The sequence below is a fragment of the Sciurus carolinensis genome, chromosome 3 (assembly GCF_902686445.1).
Source record: "Sciurus carolinensis chromosome 3, mSciCar1.2, whole genome shotgun sequence".
NCBI lineage: Eukaryota > Metazoa > Chordata > Mammalia > Rodentia > Sciuridae > Sciurus > Sciurus carolinensis.
This window is the reverse complement of record NC_062215.1, coordinates 119583609-119606358: the sequence shown is the minus strand read 5'-3', so window position 1 is coordinate 119606358 and position 22750 is coordinate 119583609. Positions and strand designations below refer to the sequence as shown.

General features: G+C 34.3%; 2 protein-coding genes across 7 annotated transcripts in view; one reads left to right on the top strand and one right to left on the bottom strand.

Moving 5' to 3' along the window:
• Cfap210 (cilia and flagella associated protein 210) overlaps positions 1-16291 on the top strand; it is a 38905-nt gene extending 22614 nt beyond the window's left edge. The window contains exons 6-9 of one of the 2 annotated variants that reach the window (XM_047542819.1): positions 5421-5557; positions 7671-7863; positions 8728-8892; positions 13532-16291. In XM_047542819.1, coding sequence (XP_047398775.1) covers positions 5421-5557; positions 7671-7863; positions 8728-8892; positions 13532-13876 — 840 coding nt within the window. In that variant the 3' untranslated portion in view covers positions 13877-16291. Of the gene's footprint in view, positions 1-5417; positions 5558-7670; positions 7864-8727; positions 8893-13531 lie in introns of both variants that reach the window. The other variant, XM_047542818.1, reaches the window with a different exon arrangement.
• Positions 16292-16446: 155 nt separating this feature from the next.
• The window catches only part of Ppig (peptidylprolyl isomerase G), a 50901-nt gene continuing 44597 nt past the window's right edge, over positions 16447-22750 (bottom strand). For 4 of the 5 annotated variants that reach the window (XM_047545091.1, XM_047545089.1, XM_047545092.1 and 1 more), the window contains 2 exons: positions 21628-21764; positions 16448-21441 (listed from right to left, as the gene is read on the bottom strand). In XM_047545091.1, the coding sequence (XP_047401047.1) occupies positions 20328-21441; positions 21628-21764 (1251 nt within the window). In that variant the 3' untranslated portion in view covers positions 16448-20327. Of the gene's footprint in view, positions 21442-21627; positions 21765-22750 lie in introns of all 5 variants that reach the window. The other variant, XM_047545093.1, reaches the window with a different exon arrangement.

Sequence of the window (22750 nt, the reverse complement as noted above, 5' to 3'; positions counted from 1 at the left end):
TTCTCTGTGCCACTTTCTTCTTTCTTTTTTTTTTTTTTGCACTAAACATGTTCACATTTCTTTTCTTTTCTTTCTTTCTTTTTTTTTTTTAAAGCAAATGACAAAGACCCAGTTTACCAGCTCTCTGTGCCACTTTCTGAAGCCACACCTCCTATTTCCTGAGCCTAATGTCTTCCTCCTTTTTGGTTTACTCCCCCATCTTGCTGAAATGCATCTTTTGTTTTTCAGCATATATTTAAAAAAATTTTTTTTAGTTGTCAATAGACCTTTATTTTATTTATTTATTTATATGTGGTACTGAAAATTCAACCCAGTACCTCACCACTCTACCACTGAGCCATACCCCAGCCTCTGAAATATATCTTTGAGTAGTTTCCTAAGAAAGGATGTATATGAGGTAAATTTTTAAAATTATCTGAATAAAAAATTTTGGAGTCGACTTCCAGACTCATATTTGATATGAAGTCATAATTTGACTGGTCACAGAATTCTGGATTCAGAATTCAGAATTTTGTATTCATGATTTCATATTCCTCTAGCATACAGTGTTGCTATTGGAAAGCAATTAATGATTCCATCCAGTGATAGCTGGTAATTTTTCTTTTCTTTTCTCTGAATAGCTCTAGGGAGTTCCCAGTCCACTCTGGGGCCTATCCAAAATGACTTAAGTACCTCCAACTGGGCCTCACCTCCTTAAATATTCCACCGCCTCCCCAAAATGCCATCTGAGGACCAAGCCTTTAATAAATGGATACGGGATGGGAGGCATTCAACATCCAAACCATAGCAGTTTTGTTCTTTTCCATTTTGTCTATTCTATTGTTCTAGAACCCTTCTGATAGATATGAGACTTTCTGAATCAGTCATCTAATCTTAAAAACTCTTTTCTCATCTCTTAGGAGAAGACTCTAAAACATATAATAAATACAAAATAATAGTAGTTTAAACAATTACAGGTTTAAAGGGCAGGAGTGTTCACTTCAAGGGCCAATAATGGCACCTCCAGAGTCAACAGGGACTGAGGTACCTTCCTTTTTTTTTCTTTTTAAACTCTGCTATTCTTGAAATATAGATGGCATCTATCCTCAAGATCACTACATGGCCCTGAATGGCTGCTGGAAGTTCCAGCCCTAATGACCACATTCCAGGCAACAAGAAGGAAGGAAGGATAAAAGTCAAACTGTAGTGCCCTGCTGGGTGCAGTGGCCATGTCTGTTACACAAGCAACTCAGGAGGCCGAGGCAGGAGGATTGCAAATTCTAGCCCAGCCTGAACAACTTAGCAAGACATTGGCTCAAATTAAAAAGTAAAAAGGAGCTGGGGAGGAAGTAGAGCACCTCTGGGTTTAATCTGGAAAAAAAAGTAATGCTGCAGCTGGGCAAGGTGGGGCTTCTCTGTAGTCCCAGCTACTTAATAGGCTGAGGCAGGAGGGCCAACTGGGTAACATGGTTAGACTTTCACTTCTTAAAAATAAGTAAAAGAAGAGCCCAAACTAAACATTCTCCTTTTAATTCCAAGGTACCATTTAACAATTTCCACTAAACCTCATTGGTAATAATTTAGTCACACCTAGCTAAAAAGAAAGCTTAGAAATGTAGTCTTAATTTAGCTGAGCATATTTTCACCCTGAATAAAAATTGGGTTCTGTTACTGATGAAGAAGACAAGAAAGAATACTGGGCAGACAACCAACTAACTATTCCTGTCCATTTTTTTTTTTTCTATTTTGAGAGTTAGCCTCAATTTCTAAACCTTCTATTGTAATCTTGTTATTTATTTGTTTGTTTTCACAGTACTGGGGATCAAAATCAGGGGCTTGTGCATGTTAGGCAAGTGTTCTACCACTTAGTCATACCCCTAAACCTTGAATTTTAAATTTCAGCTGTTAGTTTTAATCTCTAACAGTTTTACATGTAATCCTATTATTCATTTTATATAAATCTTGTTCTTGATTCACGGGTCCAATAATGTTTAATTCTCAAAAATTTAGATTGGGACAAACCTCATTTTGAATGCTAACTCTGCCATTTATTAGTTATGTGACTGTGAACTGAATATTTATTTATTTTTATTTTATTTTTTGTGGTGCTGAGGATTGAACCCAGGGCCTTGTGCTTGTGAGGCAAGCTCTAGCAACTGAGCTATATCCCCAGCCCCTGAACTGAATATTTCAGTTTTTAAAACACGAGATTAACTTGGTGTTAACTCTGTTTTTTTTTCTATTATAAAAATTCCATATGATCATTATATTAAATTTGGGGAAAAATAGCCAAATCAAACTTGAATCATTCAAAATAATCACTTCTAACTTTGGTGTTTTTATTAGTTTTTATATTGACCAATATATCTCCTAACCAGATCACAGGCTTTTAAAAGTAATAGCTGTAGGACTGGGGTTGTGGCTCAGTGGTAGAGCAGTTGCCTAGCATGTGTGAGGCACTGGGTTCAATTCTCAGCACTGCATATAAATAAATGAATAAAATAAAGGTCTATCAACATCTAAAAAATAATTAAAAAATAACAGCTGTAAAATAGAAGAGTGCTTAAAACTGCTTGGCACGTAGTAAATCCTGAATTTTAAATATGTGGGAAGATGAAATGTTGTATTTAACAATTTTCACCTAAAAGTTGTTTCTTTCTATAGACTTCACTAACATGTCTGTATATCCAGGCTGTTGTGTTCAAAGGCAACTATTTTTAGGATGGTTAACTCAGACTAGGATTTTGGAATGTATGCTGAAATGAACAGTATGTTAGTCAGCTTTTCGTTACTGTTAAAAAAAAAATACCTGACATAATCGAAGGAGGAAGATTTTATTTGTCTCACAGTTTCAGAGGTTTCAGTCCATGGCTGAGAGGCTCTAATGCTGTGGGCCTGAAGTGAGGTAGAACATTATGGCAGAGGGGTATGGTGGAGGAAAGAAAGCTTCTCAGCTCATGAAACTGGGAATGAGAGAGAGAGAGAAAGAAAGAGAGAGAGAGACACACACACACACACTGGGAATAAGATAAACCAGATAAGCCACAAACCCTTCCAGGGCATGTCCCCAGTGACCCACCTCCTCCAGCTAGGTCCCACCTCCCAGTTGTCCATTCACCTGTCAATGGATTAACCCACTGATATTAGTGCACTGATGAGATCAAAGCCCTCATGATTCAATGATTGCCTGCCTACATGCCCCATCTCTGCACACATGAGACTTTGGGGAATCAAAACCATAACAAAACATTTTATTTTTTGCTTAACAAATAATAAACTATTTTAAAATTGCCTGTTAGAACATACATCTGTATGTTTCATAAAGTCTGGACAAGAAACTAGTAACAGTAATTGAGTCTGGTGGGGAGATTAGGAAAAGGCAGAGAGTGAATAGAGTAGGACACCATTGTCTAAAATATTTAACAGTTGTGAACCACATGACAATATTCAGTATTCAAAAATTACATGAAAATTATATTGTTTAATGTATTTCTTCTGATTATATGGTTATTTTTAAGCATATATTTTATTTATTAATTTTTTTTTGCTGACATCCTCCTTCACTTCTTTTTTTTTTATTGTAAACAAATGGGATACATGTTGTTTCTCTGTCTGTGCATGGCGTAAAGGCATACCATTTGTGTAATCATAAATTTACATAGGGTAATGTTGTTTGATTCATTCTGTTATTTTTTCCCTTCCCCCCCACCCCTCCCACCCCACTTTTCCCTCTATACAGTCCTTCCTTCCTCCATTCTTGTCCCCCTCCCTAACCCTAACTCTAATCCTAACACTAACCCCTCACACCCCCCATTATGTGTCCTTATCCACTTATCAGCGAGATCATTCGTCCTTCGGTTTTTTGAGACTGGCTTATCTCACTTAGCATGATATTCTCTAATTTCATCCATTTACCTGCAAATGCCATAATTTTATCATTCTTTATGGCTGAGTAATATTCCATTGTATATACATACCACAGTTTCTTTATCCATTCATCAATTGAAGGGCATCTAGGTTGGTTCCACAATCTGGTTATTGTGAATTGAGCAGCTATGAACATTGATGTGGCTGTTATCTCTGTAATATGCTGATTTTAAGTCCTTTGGGTATAGGCCAAGGAGTGGGATAGCTGGCTCAAATGGTGGTTCCATTCCAAGTTTTCTAAGGAATCTCCACACTGCTTTCCAGAGTGGCTGCACTAATTTGCAGCCCCACCAGCAATGTATGAGTGTACCTTTTCCCCCACATCCTCACCAACACCTGTTATTGCTTGTATTCTTGATAATCGCCATTCTAATTGGGGTGAGATGGAATCTTAGGGTGGTTTTGATTTGCATTTCTCTTATTACTAGAGATGTTGAACATTTTTCCATATGTTTGTTGATTGCTTGTAGATCTTCTGTGAAGTGTCTGTTCATTTCCTTAGCCCATTTGTTGATTGGGTTATTTGTATTCTTGGTGTTGAGTTTTTTGAGTTCTTTATAGATTCTGGAGATTAGTGCTCTATCTGAAGTATGATTGGCAAAGATTTTCTCCCACTCTGTAGGCTCTTTCTTCGCATTGCTGATAGTTTCCTTTGCTGAGAGAAAGCTTTTTAGTTTGAATCTATCCCAGTTATTGATTCTTGCTTTTATTTCTTGTGCTATGGGAGTCCTGTTGAGGAAGTCTGGTCCTAAGCCGACATGTTGAAGCTCTGGACCTACTTTTTCTTCTATAATCTGCAGGGTCTCTGGTTTGATTCTGAGGTCCTTAATCCATTTTGAGTTTAGTTTCATGCACAGTGAGAGATATGGGTTTAGTTTCATTCTGTAAGCATATATTTTAAAGGAAACGAGATATTTGCAAAGAAATATACAAAGGCATTAAGAAGATGTAAAAACCATTCATCAGGGCTGGAGTTGTGGCTCAGTAGTAAAGCAATTGCCTGGTATGAGTGAGGCCCTGGGTTCGATCCTCAGCACACATATAAGTAAATAAAAGATCCATTGATAACTAAAAAATATTTTTAAAAAATTAATCATCACATATCCCAGGGAAAACTAATATTCACATTTAACAATTCCTCCAGTCATAGTTACATGATAAACATATATATTTAAATTTGTAAAATTGAAATATATTTTGCTTTTTTGTCCACTTACTAATTACTTGTATCTATCTTATCATGACATTGAGATTGTGATTTATTTAACTATTTTTCTGTTATTGAATATTTGGAGGTTATTTCCAATTTATTGCCATTCTAAATAACTTTGAAATGAAGTTCATGGTACATAAACCTTTGTTCACATTTCTGATAATTTTGGGAGGATAAATTTCCAGGAGAAAATTTACTGGATCAGAAGTTATGATCATTTGACAGGTTCTTGTTACATATTGAGATATTGAAAGATGTTTTTCTTTGTCATAAAATAATAAATACTTATTTCCCCAAGGAGCATCTGCATGATAAAAATATCATCAAAGCTGTAGAACAGCAGCATCAGGAGGATGAAGAGGAAAAAAGTAGAAAATTTATCAAAGCAAAAAAGCGTCTTGCACAAATCAGGAAGGAAAAAGAAGCTGAAACACATAGGTAGAATTCTTAAATAATTTGTATAATTAATAAAGTGCTGTCTGAAATTGTCTTAAAATAAATCTGAAGTTATGATGTGAAAGTAGTCTTCAGAAATAGAAGGCTCATTTTATAGATGATTAGGGCATTTAGTGACATGATTATATCAGTAGTTCAGTTTGGGACATTTGAATTGAGGTACCCTTGGAATTATTCTGATAGATAGTTGAAAATACTGCTCTGCTGAGAGAGGGGCGGGGAAGTGGAGAAAGAAAGAGTATGAGCTGGAGGAGGCCTTGTGAACCATAAATATATAAATGGTAGTTGGAACTATGGATATACAGGTGAACTCACCTAGGGTGACTAAGAAATGAAGGTGGGATAGTCCCTAGAGAGATGTGTTTAAAGGTCAAATGGAGAAAGGAGGTAATGAAGACAGGATAGTTTCCAAAGATTGGAAGAACATCAAGAGAGAAGAGTTTCAGCAAGAAGGTGGCAGTCATCAGCATCAGGTCAACAGAGGGATTGGAACTGGGGTGTAGCTCAGTGGTGGAGCTCTTGCCTAGTATGTTTGAGATCCTGCATTATCTCCAGAACAGCAAAAATCCTGTGGTGGCTTCACATCTCTCTTAATCTTTACAGCGGCTCATAAGGTTGTACCTAATTCCTGTGTGGTCCCACCTTCATCTGTTAGATCTCATCTCCTATTCTCTCTTCTTAACCTTTATAGGACTTCTCTTATACACTGTCTGGGGAATGCTCACCTATAGAGAACAATACATTTGCTCCATTAACTCTTTCAAATCTTCAAAACTCAAACATCACCTCATTGAGGTTTTCATTGACCACTTATTTAAAACAACATCCTCTAAAGACAAAAAGAAAAAGAGAGAGTAAAATGACACCCTCTGTGTATCTCTGTTAGTCAGCTTTCCATCACTATTATGAATACCTAAGACAATTAACTTCAAAAAAGGAAATTTTATTTTGACTCACAATTTTTTTCTTCTTCTTTGTACTAGGGATTGAACCCAGGGGTGTTTTACCACTGAGCTATCCCCAGCCCTTTTATTTTTTATTTTGAGACAGAGTCTTATTAAGTTGGTGAGGCTGGCCTCAAACTTGTGATCCTCCTGCCTCAGTGCCATATCTCTGGGATTACAGGCATGCCACCTGTGAGCCCAGCTGGCTCACAGTTTTAGTTTTCAGTCCATAGTCGGCCCTATTCTTTTTGGGCCTGTGATGAGTCAATGTGCTGATACATAGAATAGTGTGTGGTACATAATAAAAGTGCTTAAAATGTTATTTTGAAATCCTTGCTGAAACATTACCCTTTCACAAAGGTTACCTTTTCTCTCCTGTGTTGCTTTCCAGCATTCTCATGGCATGTAACACCCTTTGCCTCTGTAGTTATTTGCATAAGTGTCTTTCCTCCACTTATTACTTTCTTTGGGACATATACTGTGTCCTTTTCATTATTTCTCGCACATTACTTTGCAAATTCTCTCAATAACTTAGTAAATTTGTCACAACTGATTTTTGCCCAGTTTTTCCCCTCCTGTTCCTTTAACAAAATGTGTCTACTTTTTATGATTTACCAGGTACATACATGGCCCTGGACTAAGGAGAGAATTCTTCCAGTCCTTGACCTCAAGAATCTCATAGTTACGTAAAGGGAGAGAGACATATAAGCAGATCAAGTCAATGAAGTGCTATGAATAAATTTCGGACATTACAGTGAGAGGATAATTTATTCAGATTTTGATAAGCTTTATTAATTATTTCCTAGGTCTTATTTTTTAAAATGTCCTTTATAGCCTTCAATATTAGAGTAAGCAGGGAAGTCTAATCAAGTATTTAAACATATTTTCCAATGTGGTAACACCTTTTTTTTCTTCTACATGTACACATGCATACATACAACTGTGTTATACACATTACCATCTTTGGATTTTTAGAATGTTACTTTATATTTATAAAAAATAATTTCCACTTGAAACGATCAATGTGTAAATGGAGCAATGGGTCTCCTCTTAAATTTTGTAGACTAATATTTCAGACTGCATTATTAAATTACATCAGCTCCATTACAAATCTTCATGAAGATTTAACAAGTATGGTTATTTTGTTATAGGCTAATGGAGGAACGGAGAGAAAGAATAAATAACTTCCTGAGTGAACTAATTAAAGAGAAAATTGACAATGAAGATTTGATTATTGCTAGAGATATTGCAGAAGCTGATGCTGAATGGGAGAAAAGAGAAAAAGAAAAAAATGAAAAAAGCCAAGCAGAATTAAAAGCAATTGCTGAACATAGAGCCATTGTGGTAAACAATTCAATTAGGACTAATAAAAAGAGATAAATTAAGACTTTTCCACTGTGTGGTTTCCACCCCCTTTGCTTCTCTGATCTGAAACTAGCAGAGGTGTGAAAAACAGTGTATAAATTATCTTCTTATATTCTTGAAATCAGCGTTTGCTTTCTAACAATGACATAAATAAGACATTTATAGATACAAAGTTATAACCTGATACAAAGTAATAACCTATTGCAGAACCACCTTAATATCTAAATATTGTTATTTATTTAACATAAAAGAATATAAAAATATTTTAAATGCTTTTAAGGCAAACCAAGTAAAAATTACCCAGTTACGTTTACATATTTCTAAACCTTTTAAAGAAATTTATTTATTTATGATGGCTATGACTGCTATAATGTTCAACTGGATAGTTTATAAATGTTGTAGCAATTTTTCACCTATAAATATTTTCCTACCTGAAGATTTTTTTTTTGTTCCTGTTTCCTTTCATTCCTCTCCTCCTCCTCTTTCTCTTCCCCTTCTCCACCCCTTCTCTTTTCTCTTTTTTGAGATGGGATCTCTGAATTCCTGGGCTTAAGTGATCCTCTCACCTCAGTGCCCCTTCTCCAACACATGCAGCTTGTGTTTTCTTTTTCTTTTAAACCAACAGAGATTAGTTGGTTTCACTTAACTTATGTTTTCATCCCTGATACTCAAGAAATGGGAAAAACAAAATGGCCACATGCAAGTCAGTCCAAGCACATCCATCTTTCTGCTTCTGTGTTGCTCCTGGCTGACTTTCTGCTTAGAACTTTGTAATTCTATTCCCTTTTCAGACAAGACTCCTTGCTAAAACTCTTTTTCCCCCCTTTACCTTTAAACATCTAGATGAAAAATAAAGAGGAAGAAGAAAGACAAAGGAAAATAGAATCTAAAGAACAAAGGCTGGCTGTCATGAAAGCAGATCAGATTTTCCGTGAGCATGAAAAGGAGAAAAAGTGCAAAGTTGATAAAGAACGTAGAGAGGTTCAAGATGCTCACATTCAACAAATGGTAATTATTCCTAAATGTTTACATGTATTTTAGCAATAAATATGTAATACAGAATTTACACTGGCTTTCTACCTCAAGCAGTTTCCTTTGTTGGGTAAGAACAAATCATCATTATGGTTATGCACAATAAGATGTATAAAAAAATGTGAACTTTGTTTCTGTTTTTATCTGCACTGAGATTCTCACAGGAATTTTTCTTCTACACAAATCTTCATCCTTCTTTAGTGTCTATTGTACTTTAGTAAATATTAAAGAAAATGCAATGCATGTGACAGGCTATAATGCTTTTTTCCCTTCTTGTTGACTCTTCCAGAGACTCTGTTGATTGGGATCTCATGGGTTTCAGTTTAAAGGAGAGAGGGGGGATATAGAGATTTTAAAGGATGGGTAGAGGATCTGGCATCAAATCATTTGTGACCAAAATCTGTTTTCCAAAGTGGCAATACCATTTTCCTTTCTTACCAGCAATGTATAGAGAAGCACAAGTTGATCTGCAAACTTACTGTTGTCATCCTGTAATGTTGACTTTAGCCCTAATGGAGTGCTGTCTTATGGTTTTACTTCACATTTCTCTAATGACTCAAGAGTGAACATCTTTTCATGTCCTTGTTAGCCATTCATGTGACTTCTTTTGTGTGATGTATACTCAAACCTGTTGTCAATTATTTAATTGGGGTATTTCCTTATTGTTAAGTTTAAATTCTTTTTCATTTTCAGATATCATTTTCAGGGATCAAAAACTTACCATTTTATCATTTTTAAGGGTGTAATTTAGGGGTATTAAGTACATTCACTTTGACCATCGTTACTATCTATCTCTAGAATCTTTTAATCATCCCTTATTAAAACACTGTATCAAATACTGGTTTTTCTTGGCCTCTGTATTTAATTTCAATCTCTAAGTTTGATCTAACCATCCAGCGAGCCAGTCTCACCAGTCATAAAGTAAGAGTACTGGGCTTTAACTTCAATGTCTATAACTTTATTGTTATTTACCCTTATCTTTAACTGGAGTCTGTATTAGTACTGGAAGTTACCACTACATAAAAACCAGTATTTGGCTCTTGCCCTCAGAGTCAGCCTGAAACCAGGGAACAAGAGGATTTCTCTAAGGAGCTTTGCAACTCTGGGTCACATCACATGATCTCCCGATCAGAGAGATTGATGAGACCACTGAAGGATGAAAAGCCATTGGAAAAGGGTCATTGGAAAAGGGAAATATCCATGATGCTTCCAAGGGAAGCCATCTCATCAAGGAGACCCTACCTAGCAAATGGCACTAAAGGAGCTAAGAAGCTGCTCTCAAGTTACCCACGAGTGACCCCTGTGGGAGCTCAGCTGACTCTTTAACAGACAGGAACAAGTCAATTTGACCAGCTTGATCTTAAACATCTAGCAAAACAGTTAAAACCCAAACATAGCCATTCTTGGGCATTTAAAAGAAACAATAGTTAAATGTAACTTTAAAAATACACTTGTGTTAGCCCACTAGAATAAAGACTGGAAGCTACAAAAGAGAGATTCTTAGGCAAATGTGCCTGATAACTATCAAGAGAAACTGCAAGTCAAGAACTAGGATTTCTCCCAACATCCATTTTGTCTGCTTTTCTTTTGTTGTTTCATTTTATGCTTTTTATGTCACACCCAGGACAATATTCCTGAATATAATGTCTTGAAGCTTTTCCTATGTTTTGTTCTACAAGTTTCATAGTTTATAACTCTTAAGTTTAGATCTTTGATCTATTTTGAGATAATTTTTTTATATGGTTTTTATATGTGTTTAGCTTCATTCTTTGGCAGGAAGATATTCAAACTTCTCAACATCATTGTTGAAGACTTCCTCATAGAATAGTCTTAGCCTGCTCATTGAAATCACTAGTTCATATATGTGAGGGTTTGTTTCTAGACTACTGTTGAACTTTAAGTTATTTAAATATTCTGGATAGAGGTTTTTTTGTCAGATATATGTTTGCAAACATTTTCTCCTGATCTGTGACTTGCTTTTTCATTTTCTTAATGCTATCTTCTGAACAAATATTTTTGATTTTGACAAAGCCCAGTTTATTAGTTTTAAATTTGTGATTTATGCTTCTTGTGTCACTGCAGAGAAAACTGTAACTAGGTCATAAAGACTTTGTCCTGTTTTCTTCTAGAAGTATTTTTGCTCTGATGTTTTTGTGTATGATTTATTTTAAATTAATTTTGGTAAAAATGATGTAAAGGATCAAAACTCATTTTTTTCCATATAGATATTCAGTTATTCCAGAATAGTTTGATAATAGACTAGTTTCTCCAATTAATCACTCTGGAATTTTTGTTGAAAATCAATTTACCATCTAAGAGTGGATCTATTTCTGGACTCTTGATTCCATTACATTAATCTGTATACTTAGATATCTGTGTGTGTGTGTGTGTGATTGGGAATTGGACCATTGAACCCAGGGCCTCATTAATGCTAAATGTACTCTACCTCTGAGTAATATTCCAGCCCTTTGTCTTTTCTTCTGATCATGCCATACTATCTTGATTGTTGTAACTTTATAGAAAGTCTTTGAAATTAGCAGTGTAAGTTCTTTGTTATTTTAAAAATTGTTTTGACTACCTTAAGTTCATGGAATTGTACATTTTAGAATCAGCTTGTCGGGTTTTACAAAAAGAAGTCTGCAGGATTTTTGGAGATTGCCATAAATACAGAGTAATTTGGGGAAAATTATGGAAAATATTTTGGGGATGATAATAATATCAAGTCTTCAAGTTCATGAATATTATGCACTTATTTAATGTCTCTTTAATATTCCTTTTCAGTGTTTGTAGTTTGGGGTGTGTAGGTCTTTTATATATTTTATACTTATTTTTAAAAATGTCTGGGCTGGGGATATAGCTCAGTTAAGGCCCTGGTTCAATCCCCAGCACGGCAAAAAAAAAAAAAAAAAAAAAAAAGGCCTTGTGAATTTTTTTTTCATATTTGTACGATTTATTTAAAATATATATAAATACAGATTTTTTGTATATTAACTTCTACCTGTAGTCCTCCCAAATTCAGTTGTAATTCTTTACAGCTTTTTACATGTGTCATCATGTCTGTGAATGAAGTTTTAATTTTTCCTCTCCAAATGTGTATCTTATTTCTTTTGCTTGCTTTACTGCACTTTCTAGAACCAGCACCATATTGAATAGAAGAGTCAAAACTAATATCCTTGTCTTGCTCCTGGTCTTAGGTGTAATATGTTTGAGGCATGATGTTTCCTATAGTTTAAAAGAAATTTTTTTTTTGTAATTGTAGATGGACAGAATGCCTTTATTTTTATGTGGTGGTAAGGATCAAACCCAGTGCCTCACACATGCTATGCAAGTGCTCTGCCACTGAGCTACAGCCCCAGCCCTCCTATAGTTTTTAAATAAACACCCTTTATCAGTTTGAGTAGGTTCCCTGTTTTTCTAATTTGCTTAGTTTTTAGCACAAGTGTTGAATTTTGCCAAGTGCTTTTTCTATTTATATTGAGGTGATCATATGTGTTTTCTCTGTTATTCTATGGTATATTTCTTTTCTTTTCCTGTTTTGAGATGGAGTTTCACTCTTGCCCAGACTAACCTCAAACTCCTGGGCTAAAGTGATCCTCTTGCCTCAGACTTCCAAGCCTGGGAGTACAGGTGTGTACCATGCTGGCTTGTTTCATTTTAAATATTGAAAACCTTTGTATTCTTTGGAGTAACCCTACTTGGTCATTGTGGGTTTTCAAAATACATATATATATAAATATATCACTAGATTCAGTTACTAATATTTTGTTAAGAATTTTTGCATCTTTGTTCATGAAGACCATGCTGTAGTTCTCTTACCCTCTCTAGCTTTCATAGAGCAATACCGACTTCATTCAATATATTGGGAAATGTTTGTTCCTTCTATGTTTTCTGAGTTTTTATAGGATTGGTGCCAGTTCTTAAATGCTTGATAGAATTAATCAGTGAAATCATCTGGGCCTGGACTTTTATAAGTGGAAAAGTTATGAGATAACTAATTTGATTTCTTGATATAATTTCTATTTCCTTCCTCCCCCCTTTTACAGTTACTTTTTAATCTACAATTTCATGCTTTTAACAATTTTACTGTATTTTGTTTGAAGATGTATCACATGAGACAGTTGAGATTTTTTTTTTTTGATACCTGGGATTGAACTCAGGGTTACTTGACCACTGAGCCACATCCCAGCCCTATTTTTTTTTTAATTTAGAGACATGGTCTTCCTGAGTTTTTTGTGCTTCGCCATTGCTGAAGCTGGCCTTGAACCACTGGGATTACAGGTGTGGGCCACCATGCCTGACAAGTTAAAAAAATTTTTTATTTTAAATACCTTTATTTTTATGTGGTGCTGAGGATCAAACTCAGTGCCTCACACATGCTAGGCAAGTGCACTACCACTGATCCATAACCCCAGCCCCTGTAGTTAAGTTTTATAGAGGCAAACTTTAAACATGCTATTCTGAGAAGGCTGGGAGTTTCTGTAAGAATAGCATATTGTCAAATCAGAATTTGTAAAATGTCAGGTTTAGAAAATTATACCTACACCTTCAAGTGCTACATGTATTTAGAAATTTAATGTTTTTAACCAATATTAAATTTTCTTTCTTTCCCAAATAGGCCAAAAATAAGTTTAATGCAAAAGCAGCAAAACAAGACGAATTAGAATATTGCAGACTTACTGAAACTCTTGCAGCTGCAAAGGAGAAAGAATTTCAGGATTATGCCAGAGAAGTAATTAAACAAGAATCTGAACCGACAAATAAATATATTTATCCTCTTGTAAAAGCTGCACAGGAAGGACCTGGAGGTGGCCGTGGACCAGCTTTTATGGAAAGAGGTGGATTAAGACCAAGCTATCAGGCAAATGATATTACTGGAGTCCAGCTTCCTTTTTATAACTCTCAGGGATCAAAATATAATAATTTTCAGAAGTCTAAGGGAAGATTAGGTTTTACATGGTAGAAAAAATTATTTAATAAAGCTGTTCATCTCAGTACAATTACACCTGATCTGATTCTTCACAATTTTATTTTTTTTGGTACTGGGGATTGAACCTGGCACATTTCTTTTGAGTATATATAACCCTAAAGTTAACTGATTTCAATTCCTTTTTAAATATACAACATAAAACTTACTTTAAATGTGCTTTCAATGGCATTAAGTACATTCACAATATTGTACAACCTGACTGTTCATTGCTACAAATGGAAACTCTGTACCCATTAAGCAGTTATTCCCCACAACCTATGGCCATCACTTATCTGCTTTGTTTCTGTGCCATTTGTCTACTCTGCATATTTCATCTAAATGGAAACTTGCTGTGGGTTTGGGTATCTGGTTTATTTCACCTATTTTCAGGGTTCAGTCATGTTGTGCCATATTTTAGTACTTCATTCCTTTTTATGGCCATATAACATTCCACAGGATATATTCCTTTTCGATAGAAATTTATATGCTTATTTGCTTTGCTCTTAAGTGTTAGTATCAAATAACACTGTCAATGTTATTACTAACACTGATTATTGAATGTAGTAGTCTATTGAGTGTATCTCACCAGCACGTGCAAAATACCGCATTTTGAAGTCACTTAAATAATTCTACACCATTTTGCCACCAACTTGATATCCAAGTTCAGTGGGGTTTTGAGTTACATTCCCCTGCTTTTAGAAAAAAAAAATTTGTGGTTTAAAGAAAATGCCACAATGTTACCATCTTAACCATTTCTAAGTATACTTTCTACAGTAAAGTACATTCACATTATAGTCTCTAGAACCTTGTAATCTTGTACAACTGAAACTGTATCTCAGTGACTACTTCCCATTTCCCTCTTCCTTCAACTTCTGAAAGCCACCATTCTTTTATGTTTGGCCACTCTAGTTACCTCATATAGGTGTAATCAGTGAATGTCTTTTAAAAATTTACTTTTCACAGGTTCATCCACGTTGTAAAATGTGCCAGCTTATAGTTGTGAACTATATACAACTGTGACAGCTTCTTTTTAAAAATTGAATACCCAGGACTGGGGTTGTGGCTCAGTGGTAGTGTTCACCTAGCATGCCTGAGACCCTGCGTTTGAGCCTCAGTACCACATAAAACTAAAATAAAGGTACTGTGTCCACCTACAACTAAAAAACAAAAAAACCCAAAAAGCAAAACCCCACAAAACTGAATACCCATGGTATGTGCATGTAAATATACACAATATATTTGTATACATATGCCAAAAATGTGTAAGTATATACATGGTTGATTCAGTCCTTCATAAATGGACACTTTGCCTTCACCTCTTGGCTATTATGAATAATGGTATTATGAACACTAAGTGTGCAAATAACTCTTTGAAATGCTTTCCATTCTTTTGGATACATACCCAGAAGTGGAATTGTTGAACCACATGATTTCACTTATAATTTTTTGGAACTTGCCTGTTTTCTTTTTTAATATTTTTAGTCATAGATCAACACAATACCTTTATTTTTATGTGGTGCTGAGGATTTAACCCAGTGTCTCATCTGTGCTGGTTAAGTACTCTACCACTGAGACACACCCCAGCCCAAACTTTCCTGTTTCCTAAAGCAGCAGCATCATTTTACATCCCCCACTGCACCAAGGGTACATGTTATACAGTTTTTTATAATAGCCCTCCTGTGACTAAGGTATTCTGTGGTTTTGTTTTTTATTTCCCTAATGATTAGTGATGTTGAGCATTTTTTGTTGTTGCTGCTGCTGAAGACTCACCCAGGGTCTTGTATATGTTAAGCATGAACTCTATAACTTAGCTACACTCCCATATCTTTCTGTGTTTACTTTTGTTACCAGGGACTGAAGCTACGGGTGCTTAACCACTGAGCCCCATCCCCAGCCCTTTTGAGACAGGATCTCACTAAAGTTGCTGCCACTGACTCCAACTTGAGATCCTCCTGCCTCAGCCACCTGAGTTGCTATGACTATAGGTGTGCACCACCACACCTAGCCTCTTTCCATATTCTTGCTGGCCATTTGTGTATCATATTATAGAAATATCTATTTACCTCCTCTGTTCACTTCCATTGGTTTGTTTTAATGAATTATAGTTTATATATATTCTGGATATTGATCTCTTATCATGATAGCAAATGCTTTCTCATTCCTTAGGTTGCCTTTCCATTGTTTTGTTGCTTATTCTTTATAAAACTGATTCTAAAGATCACAGCATAGGAATGCATAAAGACCTTTTCTTTTCCAACTGACGTAGTATTCTGTTGCATGGATATATCTCATGTGAAGACAGCAAACTGAAGCATTATGATTAAACATTAACACTAACTATAACTTTATACCAAACCTAGAAACTCATTGCTGGCTAAATTATTATTATTTTTTTTTTAGTTTTTCTTTAATAATTTATTTATTTTTTTATAGAATGCATTTTGATTCATTGCTCAGTACTGATAAAACTTGCTTAAGTTTTCTCAAATTGAAGTGTATTTTAGTTGATTTTCATTAATTTTTCATAAAGATTAATTACTAACACAATAACAAAAAATTCAACAAGAAACTGTTTATTACAGTATAGTTTATTTAATACAATGTTTAACTATATAAAAGTTAATACAGTTTTGAAGTTTAAATTTTGTAAAATGCAATTTGCAGAAAACAGTCCAACAGTTACTAGACTAATAATGATAAGAGAAGCAGCATTTTGAAACTAATTTTACAATTGAGAAGACAACAGTTTTATTTCTAAATTTCATTAAAAAAATATACATCACAGTGACTTCTGAGCTAGGAAAAGAAGTGCATTATTTTTATTGTTTTCCCTTCCACAAAAGCAGCCACAACTTTGAACATCCCCACATAGAAATAGCCAATTCATTTATTAATCTTTCAAAATACTATAAACACACAAAAAGGGGAAGAAAATATACAGTATGTGCTTTTGGTAACATGGATTTTACTTTTAAAAGTGGCAGAGGCAAGGGACACAAATCAACCCTATCCCACTCTCCCACAGTGAAAAACAAAACAAAAACCCTCAACAACTCCCTTCTCCAAACTTGCTCATGAATTTTTTTTTAAGGTGTTTTTTTTCTTTTCCTTTAATATTTACTTCTTTGTTACACAACAGGCCAGACAGTTTGTATCACTTAAAGGCAGCCAGGAAGTCCACCATGGGCAGATGTGCTAATCTATGCTGCACTTCATGAGGCTTAGTTATTTTTTAAACAAGTATTTGTAACAAATCACATCTTTCACAATAAAAGCATATCAACCTACAAACTGGAGAAGTTATTTATAATTGTAAATGTATGATGAATTCTAAATGGAGTAATTACAGTAAAAATGACCAAAAAAAAAAGAAAAAAAAAAAAAGAAAAATACCCATTTTTGTTTTTCTTTATACCACTCAGTTACATGGTGTATATATTTAAAGTACCTTCTGGTGAAGGCAAACCCAACAAACTTTTTATAGAAATTTACTATAAAAAGTTCAGTATGATGAGAACTATTATCACCTAGAGTAAAGTACAACAAACTACTAAAAAAACCTACTGACTTGCTCTAAATACTAACTAGAAAATAAATTAGAATTGACAGTTAATACCATTACCCCAAACAGCAGAAGCCCAATGTGTGCCTGTCTGTAACATAATATTAAAAAAAAAAAAAAATCTTTTAGTTTCACACATTCCACTGGGCACAAGAATCAAAGGCCATTCAAGCAAAGTCAACATGTATCAGTATCACAACTTGTGCAGAGATTTATCAGATAAATTCTTTGCAACTTCTGAGGGCTTCTGAGTTAATTTAGTAACTTATACTATATAGTTCTATGAACTCACCAACCATAGAGTAATGTAAAGCAACCCAGTGGCTTCTCAACTATAAATTTCATTAACATTAATCTCTCTGTAGTCTCAATATCTGTGGCAGATAGCTCATCCATAAAAAGAATTCACTCAATAATCGTGAAAATTCTACATACAGGAAATTTTTTCCCAGCTATCACCAATTGAACAATAAAAACAAAATGAAAATATCTTTAAAATGTATATTAAGTCAAAGGTAGTTGGAAGTGAATTGTAAACTCATAATTTGATGAAAAAATTAAATAGTTGAATTTTTGGAAAACACAATATCCAAAATGAAAACTAAAAATAGAACTACTAAATTGTAACAAAGAAAAGGACCACTTGAGCCTGTGCTACTCAAATGCAAGTGTGGATCTTGGGTTTAACTGATACTCCTTATTCATTTTCTAAATGTTCTTTATATTCTGAAAATAAAATCTACTTGATTGTCCTTTCTAATCTCAACTCCTTCACATCTTTCTGTAAAAACAGCTAACAAAGCTTTGTAAAAAAGGCCTATAAATGTTTACCATGGAACTGTTCTTTTGATAACCCAAATACTGCTCATAGAAATGACTACTTTTCTTCCTATAGCTACTTTTTGAAACTTGAGATTTGGGAAGTTCTTGTCTATAATTCTTAATAGATAAAGCTCTAGGATCAGATAATACAGAAGTATTTTTACTTAGATGGACTTTAAAAATATATATATATATATATAACTTATTAGAAATCCTTTCTTAAATAGTATCTTTCTTGAAGCTCAAATAGTTTATGACAGATTTTAAAATGCAATTTACTGAATTTAAGACAAACAACAATTTGTTTGAAATATATAGATTATACAACGTGGGCACTCAGATTCAATTATACTTAATGAGGGTCTGTGGTCAGTCTCTAAGGAATCATCTTGGATTATAATAAATACTACTTTTACCATCAAGAAAAAAGAAATAGAATGCATTGTGGGTATTTGTTTCAAAATATTCAAAACAATGTTATAATCATTACACTATTCAGTCTGCAACAGCTACAATGTCAAATGTATCATTACTGTATTAATCAATTATGGGAAGTATCATATTAAGCATTGCTTTATTCAGTACAAATAGCATTGAGTAGCTAATGGATTTACCAAGAAGCTACCTTGATTAGAGTTGACACTATATTGACAAATATTAAAGTACAAAACACTCTAAAGGCTACTATTAATTGGAATTTTTGAAATTTCTTTTCAAATGAGGCAGGTTTTGTGTTTGCTGGATGTTCAATATTTTATTTATAACAGATATTACAGAATAAAAGGCCACACATCACAAAAATAGCAAAATACAACACACAAAACTGAATTTGGACCTGTTAAGTGTTTAACTCTGTAAGCTATCAAATTTTGCAACTTTCTGTTCTACACTACATGGCAATGTTATACATGCCAAGTTAAAATAATTTTAATGGTAATAGTATAAAGCCACCCAAATAGAATGAAACCAGAGTCATAAACATGCCACAGCCTATCGTGGTACATATATAGAAAAAATGCATTTTCTTGCCATTTGAAAGTCAGCTAGGAGAGTTAGAGAAGTTAGTTTAAGTTTATAAAAACAAAAATCATGCAGAGTTAACACTCAAAGCTATGTAGGCTGGTTGCCAAAAATCAGAAATCTTAGAAGTTAATGTATCAATACTAACAATTTTTAGAATATAGTTTAAGGACCTGCATGTTTTAGTGATTTTCTTTTAATTTTAGAAAAAGGTAATAATAATAAAATAATGTTCTCAAAAAAGCAACAATTTCAACTCTTCAGACCATAAAAAGCAACACAGGGAATTAGTCTGATCTTCCAAGGTATAGTTCCTATCAATTGCTGTATAACAGCAACTCAAGCTCAATTGGCACATCAAAAAACCAAAACAAAAAACAACCTTAGGACTTTTATAGACAGTTAAGTAAAAACAAACTAGACAGGAAAAGTATTAATAAGAAACAAGTTTTGGTTAGAACTGTAGAGAATAGGGTATGAAGTGCAAGATGAGTAACTATAAATATTTGTCTGTTTTAAAGCACAAATAAAAAGTGATGATTTCAGATCTCAAATTACTAGGATTCCATTTCTGTATAATTAAAAGAAATTGCTGCAAGTCTTTATTATAAATGCAATCAGAAAATCTATACAAAATTTCTTCTAGTGGCTTTTAAAGTTACTTTGATCACAAGAACGCAAGCTTTTGTAACAATGTATTGCAACCATCAGTTATACTTGTTTTCAAAGGGCTGATTAAACAAATCAGGATGTTACTGGTTAATTGTTAAAACAAAAATGCATACATAAAATAGTTTAACATAGCACACAGTATTACACCAAAGTGTTTTCTCATTTCAAGTTTATTAAAACTTTAGCAGTACAAATTATCCAGGTTGCAGATTATCAAAAAGATCAACTCAATGAAGTCCACCAAAAAAAAAAAAAAAAAAAAAAAAGACAAACATAAAACAACTTGAAAACAACATAAAGGAGATTCATTAGCAAGTCTCTAAAACTTAAATTTTGAGACAGAAAGGAAATAATGTTTACACAACTCACTCATCCACTTTTGTCTTCATCTGTTCCAGGGCTTGATTCATGATCAAATTTTTTATTTTTATCATGTACATGGTCATTTTCTTGACCCTTTGATTTTTGGTTTTCTTTTTCCACTGAGGATCTGGTCTTCTCATCCTCCTTATTTTTCAATGTGGAGGACTTTAATTCATTGTCCTGACTGCTTTGTTTTATTTTTGAGAATGGACTTTGATCTCTATCAGACTTTTTTTCCCTGTTATTATTTGAGCTATTATGATCACGATTTTTAGAGTACATTCTTTTCTCACCCTCAGAATTTTCTTTTCTGTGTGAACTCTTACTTTCTTGGTTTCTGTATTTGTCTTTGTTTCTGTTTTGACTTTCTTCTCTCTCTGAGCTCCGTGAATCCCTTCTTCTCCTCCTCCTATCTTTACTTCTCGATCTTCCTGGTGTTGCTCTTCTCTCTCGGCTTCGGGACCTTCCTCTTCTCCTGTACTCTTGCTCTCTGTATCTATGGTACTCTTTGCTTCTGCTTCGATCTCTGTCATGGCTTCGAGATCGCACTCTTCTGCTCCTGTCCCTACTCCTGCTTCGTTCCCTTGTCCTGCTATTGTAACTATGTTTAGCTTTAGTTATATCACGTTCTCTACTCCTGGACTGTGCACGTCTATCCTTTTCTTTACTTTTACTGTGATCATGCTCATTACTTTTTGATTCTAACTGTTTAGACTTTTCTTTACTTCTACTCCTTTCCTGATCTTTTCCTTTAGAATCAGACTGCTTTTCTTTTTCTTTAACATTCTCATGATCCCTTTCTTTACTCCTGGACCTCATCCTCTTTTCTTCATGTCTGTTATGTTTTGGATCTCTTTCCTTACTCTTAGATTTTTCTTTGCTCTTACTCCTACTTTTAGATTTGCCCCTTTTCTTCACTTTGTTTTTATTATATTTATCATCTTTTTCTGAATTTCTTCTGATGTCTCTCTCTTTGCTGTTAGATTTATGGTCTTTAACTTTCTTTTCCTTTTCATTTTTTCTGTTTGGACTCTCAGACACATGCCTGTGATCAGTTATTTTTCTCTCTTTTACTCTAACGGGACTCCTTTGGTTTTCTTTTACTTCATTTAACTCACTCCTAAAAAGGGGGGGAAAAAGACTTTTGGCAATATCGTTAGGAAAAGAACAGTATAGCTATTAGTTAAAAAGGTACTATATTTTCCTTAAGAGATGTAAAAATAATTAAAATAGCTCTTAATAATTTGATGTACAATAGTTTAAAAAACAACAACAACAACACACTAGAAAAACAGATAAATCTTACTTATCCCCTTTGATCCATCTTTCACCACTTGATACCCTCATTCTTTGAGCTCTCTGCATCTCTTGCCTCCAATGTGGAGGAGTCTCACTACGTCTGAAACGATCCCTTGATCTGGATCTGGAAGGAGTTCGGTAACGCTTAGGAAAATAAAAAAGGGGAAAAAAATCAATACCAATATAACAATATGTTGTAAAAGCAATACAACAATAGCTAAAGCATTTCTACGTTGAAATAAATGTCTGATTACTTCTATGTTCTCTAAAATTAATAAAAGTGGGGCTGCGAATGAGGTTCAGTGGTAGAGAGTTTTGTACTTCACATGCCTGAGGACCCGGCATCAATCGATTAAATTACTAAAATTCCCCAATTTTCAGGAATGAAATCATGAAGACAAAGAGACTTTGAGTAGTCACATTACAAATCCAAATAAAAAATATTAACTACAGAAACTCTAGCCACCCATATTTTCCCATGAAGTCTAACCAAGTGATGTTAGAACACACTAGGTGTATTAACTCTTACCAGATGCTAAGATTCAATTTGAGTGTTTTATATACAAAGATGTTAATTTATTCAGCCAAAATTTACTCAGTCCTTATAATGCCTAAACACTCTACTTTGCACTGAGGAAACATTAGTGAGCCAACATATATCTGATTTTGCTCTCCTAGAACTTATTCCATAGAGGCTAGGAAAATACACGGATAGATACATAGTCAGAGATATCAAACATATGCAACTAGACCGGAATGAGTGTAAAAGGAAAAAAAGGTGCTCAGAGAATAAGTAACAAAGAGATCTGAACTATTAAGAGATCTGTTCAGTTAAAGTAATAAAAGGTGAAAAACCAAAGAACGTTCTTGATGAGTTACTTAGAAAAAGGTGAGGAAAAGAAAGCAAAGGGAGTAAGGAGAGATGAGGAAAAACATGTAAAGTGCAAGAAATATAAGCAGAGGGCTGGGGATACAGTTGAGTGGTAGAGCATTTATGTGGCACCCATAAAGCCCTGGGTTCTATTCTCAGCACAGGAAAAAAAAGAAGTGGGGGGAGAAGTAGGAGGAGAAAAAGGTTTTGAGACAAAGAAAGAGCATGTTTTAGAAATGATCAGAAGATAGGTCAGATA